The sequence below is a fragment of the Leucopleurus acutus genome (genome assembly GCF_964270905.1).
Source record: "Leucopleurus acutus genome assembly, chromosome: 6".
NCBI lineage: Eukaryota > Metazoa > Chordata > Mammalia > Artiodactyla > Delphinidae > Leucopleurus > Leucopleurus acutus.
Genome location: NC_139149.1, coordinates 60,499,334 through 60,525,380, shown reverse-complemented (window position 1 = coordinate 60,525,380; position 26,047 = coordinate 60,499,334). Strand labels below are relative to the sequence as shown.

At 44.2% G+C, this 26,047-nt stretch overlaps 2 protein-coding genes across 2 annotated transcripts in view; one reads left to right on the top strand and one right to left on the bottom strand.

Moving 5' to 3' along the window:
- Positions 1-10,784, top strand: part of CIRSR (corepressor of RBPJ and splicing regulator) — a 40,227-nt gene extending 29,443 nt beyond the window's left edge. Inside the window, exons 8-10 of the mRNA XM_082841553.1 lie at positions 7,132-7,238; positions 8,298-8,383; positions 9,597-10,784. Coding sequence (XP_082697679.1) covers positions 7,132-7,238; positions 8,298-8,383; positions 9,597-10,263 — 860 coding nt within the window. The 3' untranslated portion in view covers positions 10,264-10,784. The remainder of the gene's footprint in view (positions 1-7,131; positions 7,239-8,297; positions 8,384-9,596) is intronic.
- Positions 10,785-20,828: 10,044 nt separating this feature from the next.
- On the bottom strand, positions 20,829-23,277 carry SP9 (Sp9 transcription factor; the record flags this gene model as incomplete). Its single annotated transcript, XM_082841044.1, has 2 exons — positions 20,829-22,253; positions 23,257-23,277. The coding sequence occupies 2 exons, from the start codon at positions 23,275-23,277 to the stop codon at positions 20,829-20,831; spliced, it is 1,446 nt and encodes a 481-aa protein (XP_082697170.1).
- Positions 23,278-26,047: the final 2,770 nt, after the last annotated feature.

Sequence of the window (26,047 nt, the reverse complement as noted above, 5' to 3'; positions counted from 1 at the left end):
CAGTGAGAGGCCCACTCGCTGCAACCAGAGAAAGCCCGCGCACAGCAACGAAGACCTAATGCAGCCAAAAATAAAAATTAAATTAAAAAAAAACATAAAATAAGTTTAAAAAAAATTTGATAAGTCGGGAACATACATGTTTTTAAATGCATGAGAAAACTAATTATCTAAAAAGAAATATTGACCTATTAAAGAGATTATTCAGTAAAACTTGTCAATTCCTAGTGTTTCAAAGGTCAAATTGATGTTCTTGATTAGTACTTTAAATTTTGGCTATTTTAAGTGACTACAGATGGTTACTCATTTTGAACTATTTATAAGCACTATTACAATTCAGTGATTAAATGTGTTGTTAGAGTGGCTATGCCTTGAAATTCCATTGACATTAACAAATTAATTGCAATCCTGTTCTGTCAGTAAATGGCTCTGCTCTGTGTTAAAGGCATATGTGGGGCTAGTGGAGGCTACACCTCCCCTAATCTCAAAGGGGTATTATGATTCTCAGATCCCAATCATAACTCTCTTTTACATGACTCTTCCTGTTAATATCATTCCATCTACTCAAGGTCTGCCAACTTCAAGTAAAGGAAATTAACTACTGATTACCTGGGTAAAGGAGAATGAATGAAATGTAGTCTACCTAGTAAATATTAATTCTACCCAAATCAAACTTAAGTTAACATGAACCTTCGTCATGTTCCACTCATTTATAATGCCATATTTTTTACCTTTCTCTAAATCCTATGAGTTTGAAAGTCAAACTTAGTTTCTAGTTCTTTCCTAGAAAGTATTGCTTTTCTGAAATATGTAATGTATCTTATTTATCTTTGTATTCCCAATGCTTTCCACAATGCACATGCTTACTAAATAATAGTTTAGTGAGTGGCTGAAGAGTTAGGCTTTGCTAACTATACTAAACATCACTGTTTATCATCTTATTCTCTGAATATATCTTATAACACAAATTTACAATTTATATTTTTCCTATTCTTTTATATTAACTAATTTTCCCAAAAAAGATTATAAGCTTGAAGGCAAAAACCAAGTTCTCCATTCTTTATTTTCAAGTACCTAGTGAGATAAAATAATAAGCCCTCAATAATACATACTGATTTGTAAAATCACTTTCTACGTTATATACTAGGGAAGAATAAGTTGAAATTCCCTATGCAGGGCTCTCTCCATAGTTTGAGAGAGATCTAGTATAGAAATGTAGTGAGAGTCTATAGTAGCTCAGTCATTCAGTAATTACTGTTGACTGATTTAATTTATTTTTAAGTAAAATGCACTGGTCTTAAGTGTAGATTGAGTTTGACAAATGTATGCACCCATGTAACCAATGTTTCTGACAAATACAGAGCATAGAGCATTGCTGTCACCCTGGTAAATACCCTTCTATCCCCTTCCAGTTGGCATCCTCCACCTACAACTACTACTCTCATTTCTAATCCCATATATTACTTTTACCTGTTCATGAAGTTCATATAAATGGAATCATACAGTATGTGTTCTTCTGTGTCTGACTTCTTTGACTCAACATACTGTTTTTGAGGTTCATGGATGCACAACTTTTCAAGAGCGTTCATATTCTCATAACTTCTTTAGAACATAGCGCTGACTTCTAATACTTAATGTTCATCACAACACAAATGATTTTTCTTAGTCCTCTAGGACTATGAATTCACTTTATTATCTTTATTCACTTTAGTATTTAGTGATAGTTGTATCATCAGTAAAATACCTGCATGTAAATTAAGTTGAAAATATAAGTGTGAAGACATAATCAGATATACCTCAAATATCTTTAACATTATTGATTCTGTAAGGCAAGGTTGTTTTTTATAAAGTGTTTTTCACTAGCATACAATAAGGGCAGTTTCATCTTTCCCTGCCTTTGTGTATTTTCCAGACACACAGACAAAAATGAAATGTTTAATTTTTCTTTTACATTGTATGTCTTAATAGAGATCAAATTAGCTTTCTTCAGTATGAACTCAGGATAAGGGCAATAAGAAACCTTATTGTTTCCACCCTCCACTAAGATGAACTGGCAACGTGTCAGGAAAATTCTCAGTATGGAGCAGTTTTATTACAATTCAGTACAATTGGTTCTTGCATAACCTTTAGAAAATCATACATAAAACATTCTCATCTATATAAATAAAAATCACCCACACACTTTATTAATAGCTTTGTTCACTTTTTCCCTGGGACTTGTGCTGCATGCTGTGCCCCCTTTTCAGTCTTTTTTTAAGGTAACTTTCTATAAGCTTTCTTTAAAGCAAAAAGGTTAGGTAATATTAGGATTCAAATACAAATGTAAGATAACTGTGATAATTCTCCCTCTTGATCGTGTACTATTACTAGTGTTTCTAAGTGTCCGTTTTACATTTAGTGACAGGGAGTGGCTTTTTCACAATATATAGTCAGTTTAACTGTAAGAAAGAAGGAAGAAATAAATGTCATACTTTTCATGGAAATAAGAATCATAATTCATTTGTGATGTGTTTGGGGGTTTATTTTCAAACCCACGCATTTTTAAGGTTGTATCACTGTTACTGTGACTACAATAAATACATGATGAAAGCAAGAACATACCAGGTTGAAGTCTCAGCCTTTTTTCCTTAGTCTAGTTCATTAGCAAAAATGTGTTTCTTTTCAGGTCTCATTTTCCTGAATCCAAACTTTAGAAAACTTTCCATTATTCCCCTAAAGTATGTGTTATAAAATACCAAAATAATGTAATAATAAGCCTCTAGATCTAACTGCTCATTTACAGTAAATACAAGGGCCAGAAGAACATATTAAATGACATCACTACCCAGAATGGGGGAGATTCTACAGTACAAATGACCCAGTTTCTTCAACAAATGAATAGCAATAAGGGGGCAGTGGAGGAAAAGTGGCTACCTTTTTTTAGATTAAAAGAGATTTAAGATATGTGTCATTTGTACCTCAAAAGTAGAGAGGGAGAGAGAGACTTAAGAGATACATAAACCAAATGCAATGTGTGGAACTTGTTTGGATCCTAATGTGAACAAGCTAACTGTAAAAAAAATTTTTTTTGAGATAATTGGGGAAATCTGAATGTTGACTGGATTTTATAACTGTCAGTATTAATAAGTGTAACAAAGGTGTTAGGGCTTTATTTTTAAGAAATAGCCCATATTAGTGATTTATATACCAAAGTGATGTCTGAAATTTTATTTAAAATACTCTATCAAAAAAGAAACAAAAAACCCTGGAGGTAATAAATAAAACAAGGATGGCAAAACATTGATAATTGTTGAAGCTGTGTAATGAATATATAGAACTCTTTATTCTCCCTAGGTTTGAGATTTTTTCATTGTATCAAGTTAACATACACACACAGAATGAGAAGGAAAATAATTAGTCACCACTGTCATCACAAACAAAATGATATTCACTCTAGGAATAGAATTTTAGTCTCAGGAAGCAGTAGCATCCTATAAATTAAATTAGTGTATTAAATTTGGGGGAAGGAGGGGAAAGTATTTCTAATACAGCCATACTTAACCTGTAACTCAGTGTCCTTTTTCCCACTGAATACCATAAAACTGTAGAAGGTGATGCTTCATTTGAAAGGAACAGTGAACTTTGGAAGGAAGATAGCTCTGTCCTTGGGAAGAGCAGATGGGCCCAGGCTAACAGTGAGACACAGGAATATCTCTTCCTTCAGCATTAGTCTCCCTCCTGTGCCATTTGTGGGATTCACGTGGGACTGCTGTCCTCTAATTGGGAAGTCGGCGACAGGGCCTTTCTCACGGCCAGCACTTTTGACTCCTATATTATTCTCTGATAAAATACCTATCTTACTACAGAACATTTTTTACCTTCTGTTGCTTCGTTCTATAAAAATGAATGCTCTTAATGAATAGATTAAACCCTTTACAAACATAATTTTGTACGACATAATTTGCCTTCTGAGAATTTATTTTTTCTGTGACATTGACTTCATGTTGTTTTTCTAGTAGAAAATAGTCTGGGTCTAATCAGGGCATAGAACTGAATACCATAGTCACAGTTAGTATTTTGGTGCTTACCCACATCACAGCAAAGAAAGTTTGCAAAATTAATGAATGTTGAAAAACAGTTTCTTCAGTGGACCAACTTTTCTAAGTTGGAACACTGGTTTTCAAGCTGTGGAGGCTTAACCCAGCCTGACTGAAGTGATCTAGAAAGGAGCCTTCACAAATCTACATTTTAAAACAAATGCCCTTTTTCTGAGTTCTCTAGAATCATTCTGCCATAGCAAATTTAAGAGCAAACCAAACCTTCCTGAACCCCAGCTCCATCTGTAATTTAAATTATAAAGGCATCCAAAAAAAGTAGTCATTTTGCATTTGAACATATTGTAAAATCTGTCTTCAACATACCTATATAATCTATTGATATTATATCAATTAAATTTTGAGTTCTCAGAGAGCTGGAGTCATTTCTGTCAGGTTAACTCTACATAGCCACTACCACAGTAACATGAAAGTATAAAGATACCTTGCTGAATATATATTAATTAAACCTGACTTGTCATATCTTTCTAGAAGTTTTGATGATAGAAGGAGAAAGTTTAAGTACAAAAAGAAGTGAATAAGACTGGATTTTGAAAAATGTTACTATTAAGAGCATTTTTTGTGAAAAATATATAATAATCACAAAAGTTTTATAGCTACTGACAAAAATAATAGTTACTATTTGTTAGGTACTTCACTAAACATTGTTTAGAGTCTTACAGTGTGGAAGTATATGCTAAGCATATGTACTACAAAATTTCAGTTGAGATTTTGGAGAAATATAAATGATGGAAGAGTAATGTTTGTTTTATAGTCTGAATAATCTCTGTCAGCCTGGGGAAAGAGAGATCATTTTCTTGAAGTAGTTGGAAGTACTGTAATGAAAAATTTTAAAGTATGTTTTCTAAAGCATTTTATTAAAATTACCCATCTTTTGATGAAAACTGATGAAATCAGTACCCTTTCATCATAATGGCCAAGCTCTTTAGCCCTTTACTGGAGTGGTTTTTATCCTAATTCTTAGCATGTTTGCTTTCTGAATTCATTGAACATCTAAAAAAGTTGTTGACAAGGAAATGTAGTTTTGACACTTCAAGAAAGACATTTTCTACTTTATAAAATTAGGTTCCTACATGTGAAGTTTGAGAAGCCACCAAAGTGAAACACTCTATAATTAATTTAAAGCTATTAATTATATTAGCACTTCAATGCCATTTAGAGGCACTCCATACTAATATTTAAAGTTCAATTTTTGGGACTTCCCTGGTGGCGCAGTGGTTAAGAATCCGCTTGCCAGTTCAGGGGACACAGGTTTGATCCCTGGTCCAGGAAGATCCCATATGCTGTGGAGTGACGAAGCCCGTGTGCCACAACTACTGAGCCTGCACTCTAGAGCCTGCGAGCCACAACTACTGAGTCTGCGTGCCACAACTACTGAAGCCCGCACGCCTAGAGCCCACCGCAATGAGAAGCCACCGCAATGAGAAGCCCGTGCACCACAACGAAGAGTAGCCTCCGCTTGCCACAACTAGAGAAAGCCCACGTGCAGCAAAAATATTTTTGCAGCCAAAAATAAATAAAATAAGTGAATTTATAAAATTCAGTTTTTTACTTAACATATTATTATCAGTATTATCAACCAAATTGAATTTTTCTAGAAGTCATTAAAGTAATCCACAGGAAATTAATTAATTGTATAAAAGAAAAAACAAACCAAAAATCCAGTGTTGTTTTAAAATGAAATATTAATATCAATGAAATAAAGATGGTGATTTATGATGTTTTTGTTTTGTTTTCAATTAAATAAGGCTTTTTCCTGCAGTAAATTAAAGCATCCCATTATTAATACTTCCCATACACCAGTAATAGGCAGTTTTTTCTAATTATCTCCCTAATACCTATAGCCAACTTTCAATTGTTTTTAGTAATATGAGTAGAATGGTAAAGCCCAGAGTCCAATAAAAGTTACTAACCTACACCTGAACTTGTCTGACCAAACTTTTTACCAAAGATGCTATTGGCAAGAGAACAGATTTGAATTATATTGCCTATTGCCTTTTGTTTTTTTATGGTAACATGTAAGTGAGCATGCAAAATAAGTAGTAAAAGACCAATAAATCAGGGAAAAGGTAAAGAAATTAGATGACGTATTTAATCAACAAACTAGAGTATCAGTTTCTGAATATTTCTCTATCCCCCACCCTCCCTTATGAGTTCCTTGTTGGCAGGAACTGTCGTATTCTTACCTGTATTCCAGATACATTGCCCAGTACAGTTCTTTTAAGCCAGTGTAATGATTTAGGCCAGAAACGAAAAAGCTTCCATGAAATGTTGTCATTATTTGCTACTTGCAGGGGAAAAAAAATGAAACTGGAATATACAAAAGAAGGAGGAAAGAATCTTTCCTACCTTATGTAAACATAATAATGTTTGAGGGAAGGGTGCAGATGTTTAAAATTTTTTATTTTTAATTATATCTATGTTTAGTCCATATTATTTGTCTTTAGAGCATATTATGTGACCAAAAACAAGCTCACTTTTCAAAAAGTTTGGGGATTTTGTAAAAGTGGAAACAACAGCTTGTAGAAAATATAACACATACACACCTATAGCTAGCCTAAAATTGCTTGTCACCAACCCCAAACTAATGACTAGAAGTTTCAAACTCTGAAAATGTATATATGCAAGATTAACTAAAGTACTTGATTGTTACTGATAGCATATGTGTAAGTATCTCCTTTCAAATTGAATTCTTACTGAGAGAATAACTATTAAAAGTTTAATTGCAGTCTTTTATCATTTTGCTTTGATTTTATACTAAAAACTGCCAAGCAGATAACACTTAAGTGTATCTTTTTCAATATGACAAAGTTACATAAGAGAATCCCCTAGCACGTAAGAAAAATGCAATTATTTTCTATTCTGAATCTCCAGACTGCTGTTTTAGAAAATCATATCTGATTATTTGCTCAGCAGAAGATTATTGAGTTGATTTAGCTGTGATTTTACTTAACAAAGCTTCAGCTGCATTCCTACTGTGGAGTCCGAAAAAGGTAGAGAGTTATAAATGATACATTCAAACTGTGATTTTTGTGAACAGGACCATCGATGCACCCCTCAGAGCTAATAGCGGAGATGAGAAATAGTGGGTTTGCATTGAAACGAAACGTACTGGGGAGAAACTTGACCGCAAATGATCCATCACAGGTAATGATCTTTTTATCAGTAAGCTGAAAATGTCTATAAATCTAAATGTGATTGCTTGTGAATTGCTACTTAATGTTTTCCAATATGTATATATCCATAGGAAGGCAAGGTAGAGCAAAGAAAATGCCTAAAACGTATTTCGATTTTGCTTATTATTTTAACCTAAATGAGAAATGTTTTTAAACCTATATTTTAATAAACGAACCTGCTCCTCTGGGTTTATATGGATAAACTATCTAACTGATCTGGTGATACGGTTGTTACTTTTTCCTTCCTGCTAACTTACCCATGAAGTGACATTAAACAGAACCAATGGGAAGAAGTGTATAAAAGCAAACCCCTAAAAAATATGGAAAATATTTTAAACAGTTACTCGATTAAAGTGTACATAGATCCAGAAAATGGTTGTGCTTAAAGGGTTAAATGCAGATGTTCTAATACAAACCATTTATTTCATTTAATGAGGAAACTGGAGCCCTCAGAAGTTAAGTGATTTCCCTGAGATCATGTGGCTTTTTAGAGACAGAGCTGAGACTAAAACCCAGACTCCCACTGGCATAAACTTGTACTGCTCTGAAAGAGTCACATTCCTTCTCAAACATTGCTAGGGATTGTACGTATAACGTATATATCATGTATTTGTACTGTTTAATATACTTGATAATGTACTGTTGAACTTGTAAAGGCGAAAATTGTGGATGTTTTGACCTTCTCCTAAAGTTCATGATCTTCCTGGTTTTTATGTTCCATTAAATTAAAAAGAAAATTGAGAGAGTAGAAGCCATGCTATAAACATTTTGTCTTTGCTTCTCTGTCGTCCTCTCCTGATAAAGGTTGTTAATGGTGGCAAAGCAGTCATCTTAACCTCTTAGGGCATTATGATCCTCCTTGGCAGGTAGACTACAAAAATTTTTTAATTCCACTTTCCAATCCAAAATGTCATACTCATTTACAGTGTGTCCCTAATATAAAATTTCTTATTTGTAAATGTTTCCTTTCCTTTCTGATAACTAACTTGTCTTATAATCTAGCAAATTAATGATGTCTTTGTTGACTTAGGAATATGTTGCAAGTGAGGGTGAAGAAGATCCAGAAGTCGAATTTTTAAAGTCACTAACAACCAAACAAAAACAGAAACTTCTCAGGTGATTAAAAAGTGTCTGTTTAATGAATTCAACTACATTTTTTCTTATGTTTCATCTTAGTGTCATATTCAACTCTGATCCTAAGTTTAAGGTACTTAAACCGTGTATCACATTCATTTATTGATTTATTCTTCAGCTATAGTAGTACAATTTTATCTTTCTTTCAGTAATATGAAAATGAGTGTAAGATTATATACTCAGTTTATACCGCAAAGTCACTGCACTTTTCAGAACCTTTAATTTGTAAATAGATTTATTTGTAGGTTTTAGTTTTCATAGATTTGTATATATCTTTGCATATGGTTTGTTCTTAGAAAATTGTGGGCCATGTATTACTCTTCTTACATTTTGTACAATTTTATGAGGAATGCCAAAAAATGCTTAAATTTAAAGTCAATATGAATCGTGTTAAAGAGACTACCTCTGGATTAAAGAATCCAAGAAATGTCTGCTGAGTCCAACAGAGGGAGCTCATGATGTTTCAATATGTGGAGTTTTGAGAATGGCTGGACAGAATCCAGTGAAGACATTTTTATTTCAGAGTAACTCAAACATATCATATAAACAAGTTACTCTTCTGAGAATGTGAAATACTCTTTAGAAATTCAGAATGCCATAATAGAATTGTGCTAATTATTTATTTATAAGTCTAAACAATTGTTGAAAACTAATATGTGATTATTTAATTTTATGTAACTAAAATAGAATATTAAAAAAATGTAAAATGTATTATACTTATTCAGACTTTCTGGAGAAAATGCCCTTGAAATTTGATAGTGTAATGTTAATGGGTATTTCCATATTTAAAATAGTACATAAAATTAATGTTTCATCTGATTAGAGCTTTATATTCAGTTTGCAGTTGGTCCAGCTAATGTTACAAACTTTTCTTTATGCCAGGATGACCATTTATTTAGGGTACTATATAATTACAAATTCTGATTCAGTAAGAATTTTTTTAATAGTTATTACTATTGAGGAAAGTATACTGAGACAGTTAATGCATTTTTTAATTTAAACTTATAATATATGTGACTTGAATAATTTACAGGGAAGAAAATGATTTGTCATTTAATAAAAGTAAAGAATGTATTTGTATTTGAATACCACTTTTAATAGCTTCTAAGAAACTATATTGTCTATTCAAAATTTTATATTTGTCGGTGAAAGGACTGTTTTTACATAGCCTGTCACTGTTTTTTCCCAATAACAGGAAATTGGATCGACTTGAGAAGAAAAAAAAGAAAAAGAGAAAAGATAGAAAAAAGAAAAAGCTTCAGAAGAGCAGAAGTAAACACAAAAAACATAAAAACAAATCCTCCTCCTCTTCCTCTTCCTCCTCTGGTGGCACTTCAGAAAGCAGCAGTGAGAGTGACAACAAAGAAAAAAAAATACAGAAGAAGAAAAGAAAGAAAAACAAGCGTTCAGGGAATTACAACAGTGGTTCTGAAGAGACGGACAAGTCTAAGAAGAGAAAACTTGATGAAGAACGTTCTAGCAGTCACAGTAACAAGGAAAAGCCTAGGTTTTTAAAACAAGAGAGTTCTGGGGAGAAGAGCAAATGGAGGCATTCTGATTCTGACAGAAAGCCCAGAAGCCATAACCAGAGTCCAGAGGAGAGAGGATCTGGAAGAAATGAGAGAGGCAGCAGGAGCCAGAGCAGGGATGAGAGGAGTAGGAGAAGCCGAAGCAGAAGTCATGGTGGTTACAAGCCAGGAGAAATAAGAAGACGGCCACGGCCAAGTCCCAGTGAAGAGTGGGACAGAAGAAATGACACCAGAAGCCATGGCACAGATAGATACAGAGGAGGGAAAATGCGCAGAGCATTATCAGGAGACAGGCACACTAGAGTGATGCAAACAAAGAGAATGGAGAAGTAGAGAATAGAGACTTGTATGTGACAATTACCTGGAAATAAAAATATCTCCACTTTCTTCTTGAATACCTTTAGTAAGGGCTAAATTATGTACTATTGTCTTTCTAATAAAACTCTATTTTAATTTTTCATCTCTGTAAACTCTTATATCAGGTACAAAACTACATGAATCCCATAAGAATGAACTTGGCAAATATTTGTAAGTGATCTATTTTGGGGCTGTAAAAATATTTTCTGTTGGGCTTCCCTGGTGGTGCAGTGGTTGGGAGTCCGCCTGCTGATGCAGGGGACGCGGGTTCGTGCCCCGGTCCGGGAGGATCCCACGTGCCGTGGAGCGGCTGGGCCCGTGAGCCATGGCCGCTGGGCCTGCGCGTCCGGAGCCTGTGCTCCGCAACGGGAGAGGCCGCAGCAGTGAGAGGCCCGCGTACCGCAAAAAAAAAAAAAAAAAATTCTGTTCATTAATGTTTCTTGTGCCCTATACTAAAACAAAAACCCCATGTAACTGCGTGATATTTTCTTTGTTCTGAAACATCATTAAAAGAATGACAGTACATTGAATGGGTACAGTTTATTTTTTTTAATTCAAATTTATTACTCTTAAGATTTGAATTTACTTGAAGCCAAGTGTAATCATTGTAGAAATTCACTGCTATGAATTAAGTAATGGATTGGTCAGTATTTCTTTAAGACTTTAAATTCCCTTCAGTTTTGCTCTAGGGTCAGAAGCTATTTACATTTGGATGATGTATTTTCTATGCTGCCATAACAAATAACCTCAGTCTTAACGCGAATACAGTTCTGGAGATCAGAAATCTGAAATGGGTCTCGCTGGGCTAAAATCAGGGTGTCAGCAGGTTTGATTCTGGAGGCTCTATGGAAAATCTGTTTGCTCATTGCAGCTTCTAGAGGCCACCTGCACTCCTTGGCTCCTGGCCCCTTCTTCCATCTTCAAAGCTAACAAAGTCAAGTTCTCACATCTAATCACTCTGACACTTTCACATTCTGCATTGTTTTCCACTCTTTGGGACCCTTGTGATTACATTGGGCCCACCAGGAGAATCTCCCTATTTCAAAGTCAACTGATCAGCAACCTTAATTCTATCTGCAACCTTAATTGCCCTGTGCCATGTAACCTAACATCTTCACAGGTTCCAGGTATTGGGATTGCTATGTCATTAAGGGACCATTATTCTACCTAGGACTGATGGCCCTTCTACTACTGACATTCAGCTATTACAGATTTTACTTCTAAAGGGGAAGCATTTACATAACGTCACAAATGAACCAGTGTAAACTGTTTAGATATATTTCATAAGTATAGGTATATAAGGTATGTTTAAATTTAGCTACAAGGTTCCCCTTGTGTTTCAAAGCATATGGTGAAGGAAAACTATAGAAAAAAATCATTTCAAATTACAAGTAACATGCAATTCCAAAAAATATATACTAACCATCATGGACACAAGTATTGTTATCAGGGTTCCACATTTTAAAAACACCTCTTACTTAATACAATACAAATATTGATTAGTTTGGATGGTTTTGAGAATGGAAGTCCTAATTTCATAAATTTTATAGGAAAGAAGTTTGAAAGAAGAATTAAGTAAAACCTCTCTGTGTAGTCTGGTATATGTATCTTTGTCTTGTATATGCACACACAGAGATGTCCTCTGATTTGCAAGCAGCTAACTAAAGGCATAAGCAACCGTTTGATTATTTATATTTTTAAGAGAGTTGGGAGGGGAGAACTTGAATTCATTCTACGGTACTCTTCAATAACTTACAGTGCACCTCAAAGATCCCTTTCCCTCTTCATTTAAAAAAAGCATGCATTTGAGATTGATAAAGACCGCTAATTTACACCTTGAGTTCATCAGTGTTGCACTGATTATTTTCTATCTTATGCCTTTTTAGACTTTATAATTTTTATAATGTCAAAACCTATGCAATATTTACTGCCTTAAAGGATTTCTGAACCAGTGTTCATGAAGAGAAATGTTGAAAAGCATCCTGTGATTAAAGTGAATTATATACATTATCATTTCTTAACACTTTGACTTCCACAAAAGTGTGGTCCCCTTTTAACTTTATAAGTGGCTGCAAGAATTTTTCAAATCTCTGGTTTACTTATCCTTCACCGTTAAGATTGAGAAACTATAAAGTACCAATAGCCCCAACATTCTTATCTATCCAATGGTGAGAAAAATTCCCATGTAATTATAGGAAATGTTGGTTTGCTGTTTGGCTTTCAGACTCGGTCACTAAAGGATGCTAGACAGCCCCAAGGGGCTAGCATTCCAACTTGGCAAACTTAAAGACTGAAGGGAGGCATTTTCACGTACAATCATAACATGGTAATAAATAGCTTTAAAGAGGCTCACCTGACTTGTTCTGCACACTCTAATGATAAGGGTAAAAGGAATTGAAAGTGATTTTTAAAATAAAATATTAAGCATCTAATTATACTTTTGCTTTTGAAATACAAGGTAAAAACCAAAGAGATAAACCTCATAATAAAAAAGATCTAGTTGTATGTGTAGAGGTTCCCCTAAGTACTAACGCCAAAAAAGAATCCTCCAAGTTTAATGAATATGATTCAAGAACAAGAGTCCCCAACAGTGAGTGACTTTTTTTTAGAAAAACCACAGGAAAAGTCTGGTGATATGTCCTTCTTCTTACCCTTAATAGAGAAATTCTTTTAAAGAAATCTGGGTGTGCCTAGTGACATTTGTTCAGTGGCCTGGCACTGCACTGGCCAACTTGGGAGACATTATTGGGGTCCCCTCCTCCCCTTTTCCCTGGCCTAACATTTAACATAATTTAACACTAGCAAATTAATTCCTGTAGGAGGTGCTGTCGATTTACAAATGGTCAGGCACGATCAGGTTACTAGGTTAGGACTTGTTTATCTGAACGTCTATGTGGTAAGTTAGTCGTAATTTCATCTAATAAATGTGCCAAAATAGGCAGAGGTTGCTGCAGCACAGCGGCAGGTCTGCTTACCTTGCAGTAGGAAATGGAGATCTTACTTTGTATCATACGGTTTTAATCTGAAGAAAGCTTTTTATCTGAAAGGCTTGGAGAGACCTTCCTTGTTCTTCCATGAGATGGCTTGCTGATAGTGAATCACATCCGTCCACGCTGTTGGGAGCTCGGCGTTTCCCAGTTTCAATCAAATATTTACTGTGTTTTAGCATTGAATCTCAAAGATTTCAAATCCACCTGAGCCATTTCACTCTCCTTACCTAACGACCACTCGGCCAAGACGCAGGTGGAGGCCGCTCAACAAGGCCGCGTCCTACACACCCTGTGTTTAAGATCAGGGAGAAGGCTGCATTTTAGCTTCAGTAGCTGAGGGGTATTAAAAAGTCTTATTTCGGTTTTCTGAAAAGAAAACCTTGATAGTTACCACTTCTTGAAAAGAGCTAAAGGTATGCAATAGCTGCAGACCTTGGGAGCGGGTTTTTCGGATCCAAAAGGAGAAATGCTTTTTTAAAGTTGTGAGGAACAAATAAGACCGAGGGAACTCTCAAGTTTTGGGAAATGCCATGGCAACTGAGAGCTGATGAAGCTCCTCAAACCCCGTTCCTGCTGACAGAAAAGGAAGCAGATCCTCATGCCCTTCCCCCTTTCTCCTCCCTTCACGCCACACTTAACATCACCCTCAGAATGTAACAGTAATAATGAAGCGAGGTGTGGGGTGAAACATAGGAACGGCTTGTCATGGAAAACGCACACTCTGGCCCACATTGCCCGTGAGTCGCCTTTCCGCGACTCGTAGGCACGGAAAAAACCCAGTCCTTTCGGTTCGAAGGTCCTCCCGACGGGGCGGTCAGAAGTGGAGGTCCAGCGGTTTGGGTGCTGACCGGACCGAGGCTTCCAAGGACCTCGCCTTAGACCGGAGGCCGGAAGGGGGCTGGAGTGAGTCCCGGGCTGGCGTGCCCCTTCCCATCCCCACAGGCGCCTCCACCCCTGCGTACGGTGGTGCTTTCCTTCTAGACGGGTGCCTGGCAACCTTCTGAACATACCTCAAGCCCAGATGAAAGCCTGAGAATTAGGGGGAGCGTCTCCCTCCTAGAATAGGCGCCTCCCATACGAGGAGGCCGCTGGACTCCCCACCGACAAAGTGTAACGGGAAAGGATGCGGGCTAGCTCACGGCAAGGGTCTCCGTCCCCCCCCCCCGACCCTGCCAGTGGCCCACTCAGAAGAAATTCCAGGCTGCGGACCACGGGAGCTGCGCCCTGGGGACCAGCACTCCCGGGCCGCCACGCGCCCTCGCCTGCCAGTTCCAGCCTAAGCTCTCCCGGCCTCCAGCGCCTTTCGCCTACGCAGGTCAGAGGGCGGACTTGCCTTCACTAGTTAGGAAAGCGAGCGAATTTCTCTCGTCTCTCGGGCTCCACAGGTGAAGAGGGCGCTTTAGGGCGCCGCTGCTAATCTCTCGCTCCTGGGGCAAAAGTGAAAATGTTGACTCTCGCCAGCAATCTGCAAGCAGAAAACAAATCGGGGTTGCCGAGGAGGGGGTCGGGGGGGACAACACATCACTTTGCATTTCTTTTATAAATGAATCACCCTGAAACGGTTAGATGTTTGCAAAACAACGCAAAATCCCTGGTATGAGTGCAAGGGTCTTGGAAAATCTTAAACCTTGTTTTTCTTTCCCGGGTCCTTGAGAACAGGCCCTGACGGAACATGTTTCCACGGACCTACTGAAACCTTCCCCTTAACTGGAGTTGCAAACACACTGTATATATTTATATCAATAACATATAGGGTAGGCATGTCTGTATGTATTTACCTCATACATATTTCTATAAACTCCAGCATCTGGAAAGGGTGGGGGTAAATAACCCCGAACGGTTAAAATTATGGAGAAGGGATAATAACTGATTACTAATTTGAAAGTAAATAAACAGGTGACTTTTTCAGATCAAATCCCTCCTTGGATCGTTACAATAAATATCTCTGAAGGAAGCTCTCTATTTATGTTGTCATTGATTAATTCTTCACTACCTCATTTGATTTCGATTTAGAACGATTTGATTCTAATTTAATTAGCATGTAATTTGGATGTACATAATTACTGTAATTATGACATTCAGGTAAGGCAGCTTTAGGCTGAAAGGCAATTTCAAATTTTCTAGCAACCTACTTTGTACTGGGAAATGGACAAGGACTTTGCGCCCTGCTATCCAAGTAGTAATTAGCACATCTTTTTGAAACAGGCAGTGCGGCGGGGTTTGTATTAAAACAGCAAATACAAACCCAACCGAGTTACCGGCTGCAAAGGTGGCTGCGAGTTCCCGGAAATGCACGGCGTTTCCCTGGCGCGAGATCGGGGAGCCCGGCGCCCCAGCGCCTGGGCCGGCTCTAGCTGCTGCGGGCTCCGGCGCCTCTGCGGCCTCTGGCGCGGGATTTGGAGATGTAGCTTTCAAGATTAAAATACAATAAATGTGCGGGGAGGGTGGGGGACAAGAAAGGAGGGGAAGAAGCCACTGCACGACGTCTGAAGACGCGGGGTTGGGTAGTGGACTAGGAAGAGGAGGGAAAGGGGCGGCGGGAGGAGGGCGAGGCAGAGTGGAGAGAAAATTGATCAACGCCCCCAAGTGTTACCCGATTTTAGATTTGGGTTTCAAAGGGAAAATGTGGGGGCCAAAGGGGTCAGTTTGCGCCAGCAGGGAGTGCGGACCCTTCGCAAGCGTCTGGGGTCAGGGGTTTCGGGACTTCTGGCAGCCCTAGGGGGCCCTGCGCTCCCCGCAGGGCCCCGGCCTGCCCAGCAGCCCCCAGCACCCGACTCGGGCGGGACGGCGCCTGGAGGACAGAGGCGAGGCAGGAGGCTGCTTCGGCCATCCCCGGGTCCAGGCCGGAGAAAACTGCGGGTCCCTCGCTTCCTCCCCTTCACAGGGGGGGCCTGGGGACCTGGGACGGTCTGCTTGCCTGGTTTAATCAGTTTGGTTCGGTCGGTCCCAGATAACCCACGTGGGTCCCGCCGACCGGGAGCCTTCAGATCCGGGTAGTTGGGGGAAGAGCGCAGGGGCGCTGCAGCCACGGCCGGGTCCCCATGCCGGGGTTCACGTCGCCGCCAACAGCGCCCAGCGTGCTCACCTCCAAGTTGGAAGACCCTAAAGTTGCCTTGAAGGAAATGCTAAATGCGCCAATTCTAAGACTAGGGCCAAGCAGGGCGTTATATTGTTTCGTTTGGATTTTCAGTTAGCAAGTTCCAGAAAAGACTTCCTTTGTCTGGGAGCATTTAATACCGGCCATTACTAAGCAGTGCCGCCCAGTAGCGGGGCTTGTCCCCCACAAAGCACAAAAACTCGCTTTTCTTTGCTCGATTCGCTGGGTTGCTGCAGCTCGCGGCAAACGCCGACTCCCCGCGCTCGAAGCGGCGAGCAAGGGCGGACAGCGCGGCCTTCCCGCCCCGGAGCTCTAGATGGCGCCAGCGAGCCGCACTCGCCAAGCTCCTCTTAAGGGAATCAAGAGCGACTGTCAAACATAAAAGCAAATCAGAGTTTTCAGTTTTTTTAATGTGTTAAGAATGTTATTCCTTAAGAAAATTTGTAGCTAAATTATTCTCACTTAAAATAAACACTTAGTATACCAATTACACAAATGGGCGGGATTTATGTAAGATTTACTTCATCTGCATTTTTGTAGTGGGAGAGAGCCTTGGTGAATACAGATAATAGATGCAAATAAGATTAGAGTTAAAACAAATAAAGTTTCCATCTGAATAAAAAGAAATTCAATTTTACACGACTTATAACGATTTGACGGAATGTCCAGACAAGCCGCTCAGGTGCACCATCTAACCGTGTCAAACTAATGTTGTTTTCCCTCCTTGAGGAAAGAAAAATCTTTCTTTCTTTTTTCTTTCTTTTTTCCCCCCTTCATCAGGTAGGATCCAATTCACTCCGCGGGGGAAAATGTAAAGCCAGAAAAGGAAATCGCCGGGGGAGGGTGTGGATCGGCGCTGGCTAGGCGAAGAGCCGAGGAAAACTTGGTCTTCGTTCCTCTACTACGCAGGAAACTACAGCACAGGAAACGCTTGGAGAAACCGGCTGAAACGAAATCGCATTTCCCCTCACCCGGGCCTGAGCGGACTCAGGACCCCTGTCTGCGCCCCTCGCCCCACACCGGCCTCCGAGCAGCAGCCCCCGTCTGCGCCCCGACCCCTGGCCGCGGCCTCCCGTTTCTCCCGGGCCCAGGAGCCAGATTGGCCCGGGCCCCGTAGCCCCCAGGTGGCCCAGGGGAGACGCGGCTCCACCTCGAGTGGAGACCGAACTCTTCCCGGGTTCGTGGACTCTCCTCCCACGCACGCTCTCTCCAATTTGCTCGGCCGCAGCGGGTGGCTGCCCGCTCAAGACAAGGTATACCCGCGCCCCCCAGAGCCCCCTGGGGCTGGGGGTTGGGTAGGAGCGCGGGGGTCTGCCTTGCCTGCTGGTTTCGGCTGGGGGCAGGGGCCCGCTCCCTCCGCGTGCAGGTTCCACGAGCTCTGCCCACCCCCCGACTGGACGCTCGGGCCCGGCCGCCGCCCGCCGTTCCCGGGAGCCGCGGTGATGGACGTCGGCTGACCCGCGGGGCAGAGGCAGCGCGCAGAGGCCTTGATCACTGGGCTGCGGAGGGAGCCGCGCGGCGAGCGGGACCTGCACGGCCAGGCCCTTTGATCTGCTTTTATTATCCACGAGAAACAAAGCTGCCTGGGACAGACGCCCGGGCGCCCTCATTCCTCGGGAGACCCCACCACACCCTCACCTCCGCGCCGCCCGCCCTCAGCCCCCAAACACGCCGGGCACCCTCCCGGCCTCCAGCACCTCGGCCTCGAGCCCCCAGGGTGAACGTCCCCCTGGCCAGCTGCTCCAGGCCAGACCTGGACCAGAGGCGCGAGGAGTGTGGGCTGGGGCGCCCGGTGATAAACTGTTTGAGCGGGGAGCGAAAATGGCCAAAGAAAAGAAACACTCGAGGAAGAGAGGGGCAGCCGAGGCTGCGGGGACAGCAAGAAGGAGGAGCGGGAAGAAGCCACCCAGCGCCACGCTGCAAACGCCCCTCTGGGGACCTTCGCTGTACGTTTTATCGCTACTTTGCTAATTGGCTTTTCACTGCAGTTTGCGAGAAAAATTTTGTTGACTATTAATAACAACAATTTATTTTTCCCCCATAAAAATAAAAACATTCATTCAAGTTCCCAAGGCAGTCATAATAATAAAAAAAATTCCCCCCCACTGCGGCTGACTTTACTTGCATTTCCTATTGTGTGGGGAGCTTTTTAGAAATATTTTTATTCTGTAAATATGTACTTTATTTTCTAAACTAACATTTTTTCGAATTGGGAAATTATCTCATTTACCAATTTTCTTTTCGTCTCTCCCTCTCTTCTCCCTCTTTTTTAAACTGGGGCTGTTAAGTTGGTGGTCAGAAGACAAAGAGAGTGAAAATAATTTTCATTTCAATAATTGCCTTCTGGTCAATTTAACTGTGCCTTATTTTGAAAGAGACTGTCTAAATGAGATTCCTGTCCCAAATGTGTTCCCAGGCCTGATCCCAGCCTTTAATTATTCCTGAGTTTTTTTTCTTCAGAATAAGACGCCGCACTGAGTAATCACAAAGAAGTCAGAGAGCATCCTTGAACCTTTTCAGAAGCAGCGCCACTGATATTCAAATAACCTGCGAGGGCCATTTGACGGCGCGGGGACCTAGGCATTTCCAATTCACTATTTGCATAGATCAGCCGTCTTTGAAAAGGAAAGGAGCAGTTGTCTTCCATAACATTAAAAAGCCTAGTTATCAAATCAAGTGCTTAGTTTGGGGGCTTTTAAAACGTTTACATTTTATCTCAGGTTGCCCTTTACCGTTTGACATGCAAATTTGGTGCAGTTAATTTAGACAATTAAAAAGATCTTCAAGGGAGCTTTGTCACGGAGAATATTTGGAGTTTTCCCCGTGGACCAGCTGAGATAAAGTTGGCCAGAACAAATGATGTCTAGGAGATTAATTAGATATTTGATAAGACATGAATCCCTAATAAGGGAATACAAGGCACAGGGGGCTGCTGTGTGCTCTAAGTCAAAATTAATAACATTTAACAAGATTTTCATTTAGGCATGAAATGTCTTTTCCGGGGTATTGACTCTAGCGATTTATTCCCCTGAGTCACCTCCCAACGTAGAGGGTCTTGGGAGCTACGACTTCTTTTAAAAAGCTTTTTCCTTTCAAAGATTGTTTTAAGACCGCTTTACAAACAAACCCACTGGAGTTTCGTCAGACCCCTCCGGGAGGGGTAGGCACCTCCCCAGTTAAAGCTGCCAAGGACCTTTGCTTTTTTGAAGGGGCTCCAGAGTTTTAAAATGTCACCTTTTGAGAGGTCTCTCGTTTAGTAATACAACTACACCTTCTTATAACCTAATTTAATTTACGCTGTTAATATACAAATAAATAATTTGTATATATACAAATAAATAATTCTCACTTCTCAAAAACGTATCGCTTTTATAACTCACATAAACCTTACATCACCTAAAACTAACATTAAGGGATTTTTTCCCCAACAAAAAAAAGTCGGCCCACTTAAAGGTTATTGAGGGGGTAACAGGATCAAAAAAAAAAAAAGAAAGTGTATTGTTCAGAGTCCTTTAATAATACCAAAGTGAAAATATGATGTCAAGATTTTCTTCATACAGATAAACGCATTTAATTTCTTTAGATGACCTTAACTTACGTGTTTGTGAGTGAAATGATAACTCAACATTTTAAATATCTTTTACATATATACTGACTTTCACAAAGTGCATCAGAAAATTAAAAAAAAAAAACTCCCTGAATTTCAGGAATTCACCAAAAAAACTCTATTCGAATGAACATTTACAAGAAAATAAAAGAGAACACAACCTTTTGAACCCTATTTATACAGATGTTATGAAATACAGAGAAACTGTCACTAGACTTCCAGTTTAATTTCTCACCTTCGGCCTTTTTTGATGCTTCCTTTTATAAGAAAAAAAAGTCTTATTGTAAGTAGATATCAAGCAGGACTTGGAGCATTTTATATATAATATAATCCACGCAAAGGGTCTGTTTTTATAGGTCCCGTTTGTTTTCAAATGTTCTGACAGTCCTTTGCAGGGTGGTGACTTGCTTTTGGAAAAAAGGACAGAGAAGGGTGGTGGAAGGGGGTGGGCGGTGGGGGAGGAGGGAGCGTTTCTGTGTATTGCTCTTCGCTCGAGAAGTTTGTGCGAGTGGTAAGTGTGTGTGCGCGCGCTCGAGTGTGCGTGCTTGTGGTTGTAGGTCTCCGGTGTGTGTGTGTGTCTGTGCGTGCAGCTTTTTAAAGTGTTGTGTCGAAAGATGCTTCGCTTTTGTTCCTGGACCACGCGTTTGATTCTCGTCTGGGCTCGGGCAGCAGAGGGGAGCTCCTAGCGTGGCCGGCAAGCGGCGGCCCCCGAGCCGGATGCCGCTCTACCTCGCGCCGGCCCGGGGGCGGCCGTGGAGCTCCCGCCCGTCCATACCCCGCTCGCCCTCCGAACCTCTCGCTCGCTCGCGCTGTCTCTACTCGCTCGCTCGCGCCTCTCGCCCGGCCTCTAAGAGTCGTTGGGGCCAGACGCGGCTTCCTTGCCTCCTGCCGAGGCCGCCGCCGCCGCCGCTGCAGCCGCCGCCGCCGCCGCCCGGGCGGCACTGACGCCGGAGTCGTGCAGGATGAGGTCGGGGGACTCGGAGCGGGGCGTCTCCAGGTTGCTGGCGTCCGTGTCACTGTCGCTGCCCTTTTTGCCCCCGCCGCCCCCGTTGTGCGTCTTAATGTGTTTGCTCAGGTGGTCGCTGCGCATGAAGCGCTTATTGCACACCGGACAGGCGAAGCGCTTCTCGCCCGTGTGAGTCCGCAGGTGCCGCTGCAGCTCGTCCGAGCGCGTGAAGCGCTTGCCGCAGAAGAGCCAGTTGCACACGAAGGGCCGCTCGCCCGTGTGCCAGCGCAGGTGCGCCTTCAGGTGCGACGTCTTGCCGTACACCTTGCCGCAGCCCGGGATGTGGCAGCTGTGCAGGCCCTTGCGCCGCAGACTCGCCCCGGCCGGGCCCAGCCGCTCCGCCTCCTGGCAATTGGGGCAGTCGCAGGTGGCGCGGCCGGAGTAGCGGCGGGCCGAGCGCGCCGAGCTCCCCCCGGCGGCGGCGGCCGCGGCGCCCGAGATCATGGCGCTGGCTGCGGCGGCCGCCACGGCGGCGCTGGAGTCCGAGTAGGAGGGCAGCACCGGCTTGAAGCCGTCCTGGGCCAGCAGGTGCTGGCTGGTGGAGAGCAAGTGCGAGGCGGCGGCGGCCGAGGAGCCGAGGCCCGTGGAGCTGAAGGCCGAGTGCGTGAGCGAGCTGAAGTCGGGATTGTAGGTGCCGAGCTGCGAGTGCAGCGAGGCCTGGGGGGCGCCCGAGTGCAGCGAGCTCTGGAGTCCCCCAGCGGGGTTCTGCACCTCCAGCCACGAGCCTGGGCTGCTGTGCACGTCCCACCACGACGACGCCGCGCCGTTGGTCACCTCGCCCGCCGCCAGCGTTGAGTGGAAGCCTGACTTGTACCACGACTCGTACGGGTGCGCCATGCCCACGCGCGGGTACAGGCCGTCGGCCGCCGTCGTGTGCACCTTGGAGATGAAGGCCGACTGGCCACCCGCCTCTTGCGGGGACACCCCGGCCGCCGCCGCCGCGGCCGCCGCCGAGTTGGAGAAGAGGCCGCCGTAGTCGCTGCTGAAAGCGGACGACGTGGGGGACGTGGAGGCCAAGCAGAAGGCGCTGTTGGCTGCGCCAGAGCCACCCGCCAGGCCGCCTGAGCCGCGGCCGCCGGTGGCCACGGCGAAGCCCGAGAGGCTGGAGCCGAGGTTGCAGCTGGACGAGGATCGCTTCCAGGGATGGAAGCCGCCCTTGGCGAAAGCGCTCGACTCCGGCAGCGTCGTCAGCGGGCTCGTGTTGCCGATCTTGTTGCAGGTCGCCGCCAGCATGGCCAACGGGGTCGTTCCGAAGCGCGGCTCTTCCTAGAGTGGGTGGGGTGGGGGAGGGAGCAAGGAGTAGGAGGGCAGGAACAAGTGGGAGGAAGACACAGAGTGCACCCGTGAGCAGCCTCGTCCTCCCGCGGCTGGTCCCGGGGGGTCGTGGCTCCCCGGCTCGCGCCTCCTCCCCGCACGCTCGCCGAGGATGCGCCGCACCCCGCGCGGGGCAGAGGCGATCACAAGGGCGAGGGTCCCGGCGCTGGAAATTTGTTCTTCAGTGGGACTACAAATCAAAGCTGTCTCGGTTCTCCCCGCCTCAGTCGCTGCAAACCCTGCCCCAAACCGGACTCGAGTCACTCGCCTTCCGTTCGCCATAAGCTCGCTCCTCTCACAGAAGCCCCCAAATCGCCCTTCGGGGTGAAGCACGGAGGTAAACACATCGACAACAAACGCCAGGTGAGGGCAGAGGCGGCCGAAATAGCGACCCGGGGGTGGGGGAAACTTGGGGCACTCTTCCCAAGGGTGGCTAGGACTTGACTTTTTAACAGAAAACATTTTAAATGTTTACACACACACACACACACACACACATATACACACAATTACGAAAAGAAGAAGTCCGAGTAGAAGCGACCCCCGCGATGGATTTCAGAGTCACAGACGAACTGGGGATCCGCAAAAGTGTAAATGTTTGTTAACGTGACTACATGGACTGCAAAACAATTAACGCTGTTTTCTGGAAACACCAATGTCGCGTAATTGCAACAATCCCCGAAGCAAGGGGGGATGGGGTATAAATCACGAGGGGCAGAAAAGAAACCTCTAAAACCGAATATTAAAAGGACTTGCTTAACAAATCATTTTCTTACAAAGACACCTCCTGGGTTCCAATAACTTGGGAAGAATCAGTCCTGGAAATGTGGAAAGTGCTAAAAGAAGCTGAGGCTGCAGTCGGGCAGCAACAGTTTCTCCAGAGCCGCGGACCCGGAGAAGCCATAACGAAAAATTACTCCAGTTAAAACAAGCAAATGCCGCACTTCCGACTTACCCCAAGTATAGACGTGGCCATAGCAGGTCCCTGGGCGGCGCGGCGGGGCCGGGAGCGGGGCTGAACCTGGCGGCTGCTCGGGAGAACTGTTCGGGTACCGCACGGCTCCCGTGTCCCCGCGCTCGCGCCGAGCGGACTCCGGGCTCCCGCCGGCTAAACTCAGCCTAAGTGCTAGGAGCACCCGCTTTGAAGTGCCGCTGGCGGCGCCTCTCACCCAATGAGGGCGCAGGCAGAGCAGACTGGAGCTGCCCCGCAGCCAATCAGACGCGCCGAGGGGCCCGAGCCCGGGCTCCTGGCGCGTGCCAGTCACCGCGGCTGGCGGGGGGGGGGGGGGAAGGGGGGATCGCGGGCTAGAGATTGAAGAAATTACAGCGCAATTAAAAATTTACACACACACCCCAAGCCAGGTTTAACTATCGTTGAGACCGAGCCACAAGCCCCCCGAACCTCCCCGAGATGATTCAAGTTAAGACTGACAGTCCTCGACTCTCCACTTGTGGGAAAGGAGGCAGGAGGGGAGGGGGCCCGAGGCTGAGGCCGCACCAGCAAGACCCAAGTGGAGACGGAAATGTCAACGCTCACTTTGTGTGTCCAGGCTCTCGCCCGCGGAGCACAACTTCAGCTGGAATCCATCATTCTCGCTTGCGATTTTATCATTGTCATTTATCTACCTAGTTCCTTATTCCCACTGGATTCAGTTTTACTCTCAGAGTCACATTGAAGAGAAGGGGGCGAAGGGACAGCTCCTCCGAGAGGAGAGAAATAGGCCTCTCCGTCCAGGTCTACACCCACAGACTTGCTGGGAGGGCCTGGAGCCTCCCGCATCCCGCCATTTCCCTTAGCGGCCTAAGTGACTTCCTAATTGTCGCTCTGGCCTCTGACCCGGGGGGTAATACAAGTGCCACTCACACCAGAAGCTTCTAGTGGTAATTAAGGGCACCCTTTGTACCGTTTCGCCAGCGCCTAGATACCAGGCTAACCCAGTTGTCAAATATGACTAAACAGTGGGACGTGCTGTCTGCCGGGTTTCGCTGGGGGCTGGCGTGGGGGTGGGAGGCATCAGCCCATACAACACGCTGCACGAAGCTGCTTATTTTCACAATGTAACGACTTTGGAAACACAGACCCGCGCGAGCCGCGTCCGCCCCCATAGCCACCCCCGCTGAAGCTGAAGCTTGCTAGGCTGTTTGTTTAACCCGGTGAAAATTTGCATGTCACGTTTCAGCCTGGAAGCGAGTTTTCTTGCCCCAGCTCCAGCCCACTCCCACTCCAGACCGCCTAGGCCTAGAGGCTGCTTTGCAGGGCAAGGGCGCCGAGTTGAGAAGTGGGCTCGCCCCTAGCCCTGCTTTCGTGGACGTGCTCAGGGAGCTTCTCTCCCGGACCTCTGTCCACGAGTGCCTGGGACGAGGCCACACGTGGGCGCCTCCACATTTTGCAGTCTGGAAGCATCCTGAAGTCCTCTCCGGATCCTGTCGGTGTGAGGAGACACGTCCTCAGACGGACAACTGAGCGTCCTGGAGCCCCTCGGCACCCGCTGAGCTGTTTTTCTTCTTTCTGGGTCTCCCTTTCTCTTTCTTCTTCAGGGCAGCCAGGAGCAGCTTTTGAACCAGAAATACCAGTGCCCTCGACAGACCTGGGTACTGGTTTTAATGTACCACATTCTCCTGAAAGCCCACAACCTGCTTTCAAAGACATTTTAAACCACGAACCTCAGATGCTTGGGTGCAAAAGGCGAGTTGTTGAGGAGGGGGAGCATGTGAGGAGGACATGGAACTATGCCCCCAGCGTTTTCTTCCTTCTTTTGCAATATCTCTTGGCACAAGAGTGCGACCACCGTGGCTCTTCTCTCGGCCCTGAGATGGAGCCTGCGTGTATCCCGGAGCACTCCGTAGGTGGAGAAGGCTATCTGGGTTGCTTTCTTTGCTAGTCGTTAGAATATCTTTGCTCAAAATGCCTCCCCCCGCACTTTGATCTAAGGTGGCGAAAGCACCGAGGCACGTATGACAGAGAAAGGGGAGAGAGTGAGAAGACCGGCGCGGCTATAATGAAACTCTGTGCCCTGGGGGGTTGTGGTAGCAATCGGCGGGGGAAGCGGGGGGGAAAGGTGTGAAAAGCCCCCGGGACACTCGGGGTGGAGGGGTGAGGGGGAGTCCAAGCAGCTCGGAAGAACCAGAAAGCCCGGCAGTGGGACCCGGGAGCCCTTCCCAACAGGTGACTTCTGCCCTGGAAGGTCAGACTGGTGCTCGGCTTCGCGTGGAGTCTTCGCGTCGATTTACTAATAGAGGGATTGTTAAGTGGCAGCCAGGCGTTGCCGACTCACCCAGTGCAGCCCCGAGGAGGAGCGCGGAGGTTTCCCCCATCCACATCCTCCCTCACCCCCAACACACGCTCTCCTTAAGGAAACCTGACAAAGTAATAAATAAGACAATCCGAAAAGCCATTTAGCACTCGTGACATTTTCAAGTCAACCATTTAAAACAATTCACGCTGGCACCTCGGGCTCCCGGCGCCTTGGTTGCCTGTCTCTTCTCCTCCTCTTCTTCCTCCTTTCCCCTCCCCCTCCCCCTCCCTCCGTTTTCAGTGTAGTTCCAGCTGTCAGACTCTCTACGTGGGCACTCGGATATTCCTTTAGATACACATCACCGGATCACAATAAAAGTTAGGAAATCTTCCAAACGATCGCAGGCAGACGCTCCGGGCACTTCAACTCTAAAGTGGGGCCCCCATGGAAATCTTTCAGAAGAAGTCCAGTTGTGTGTGTGTGTGTGTGTGTGTGTGTGTGTGTGTGTGT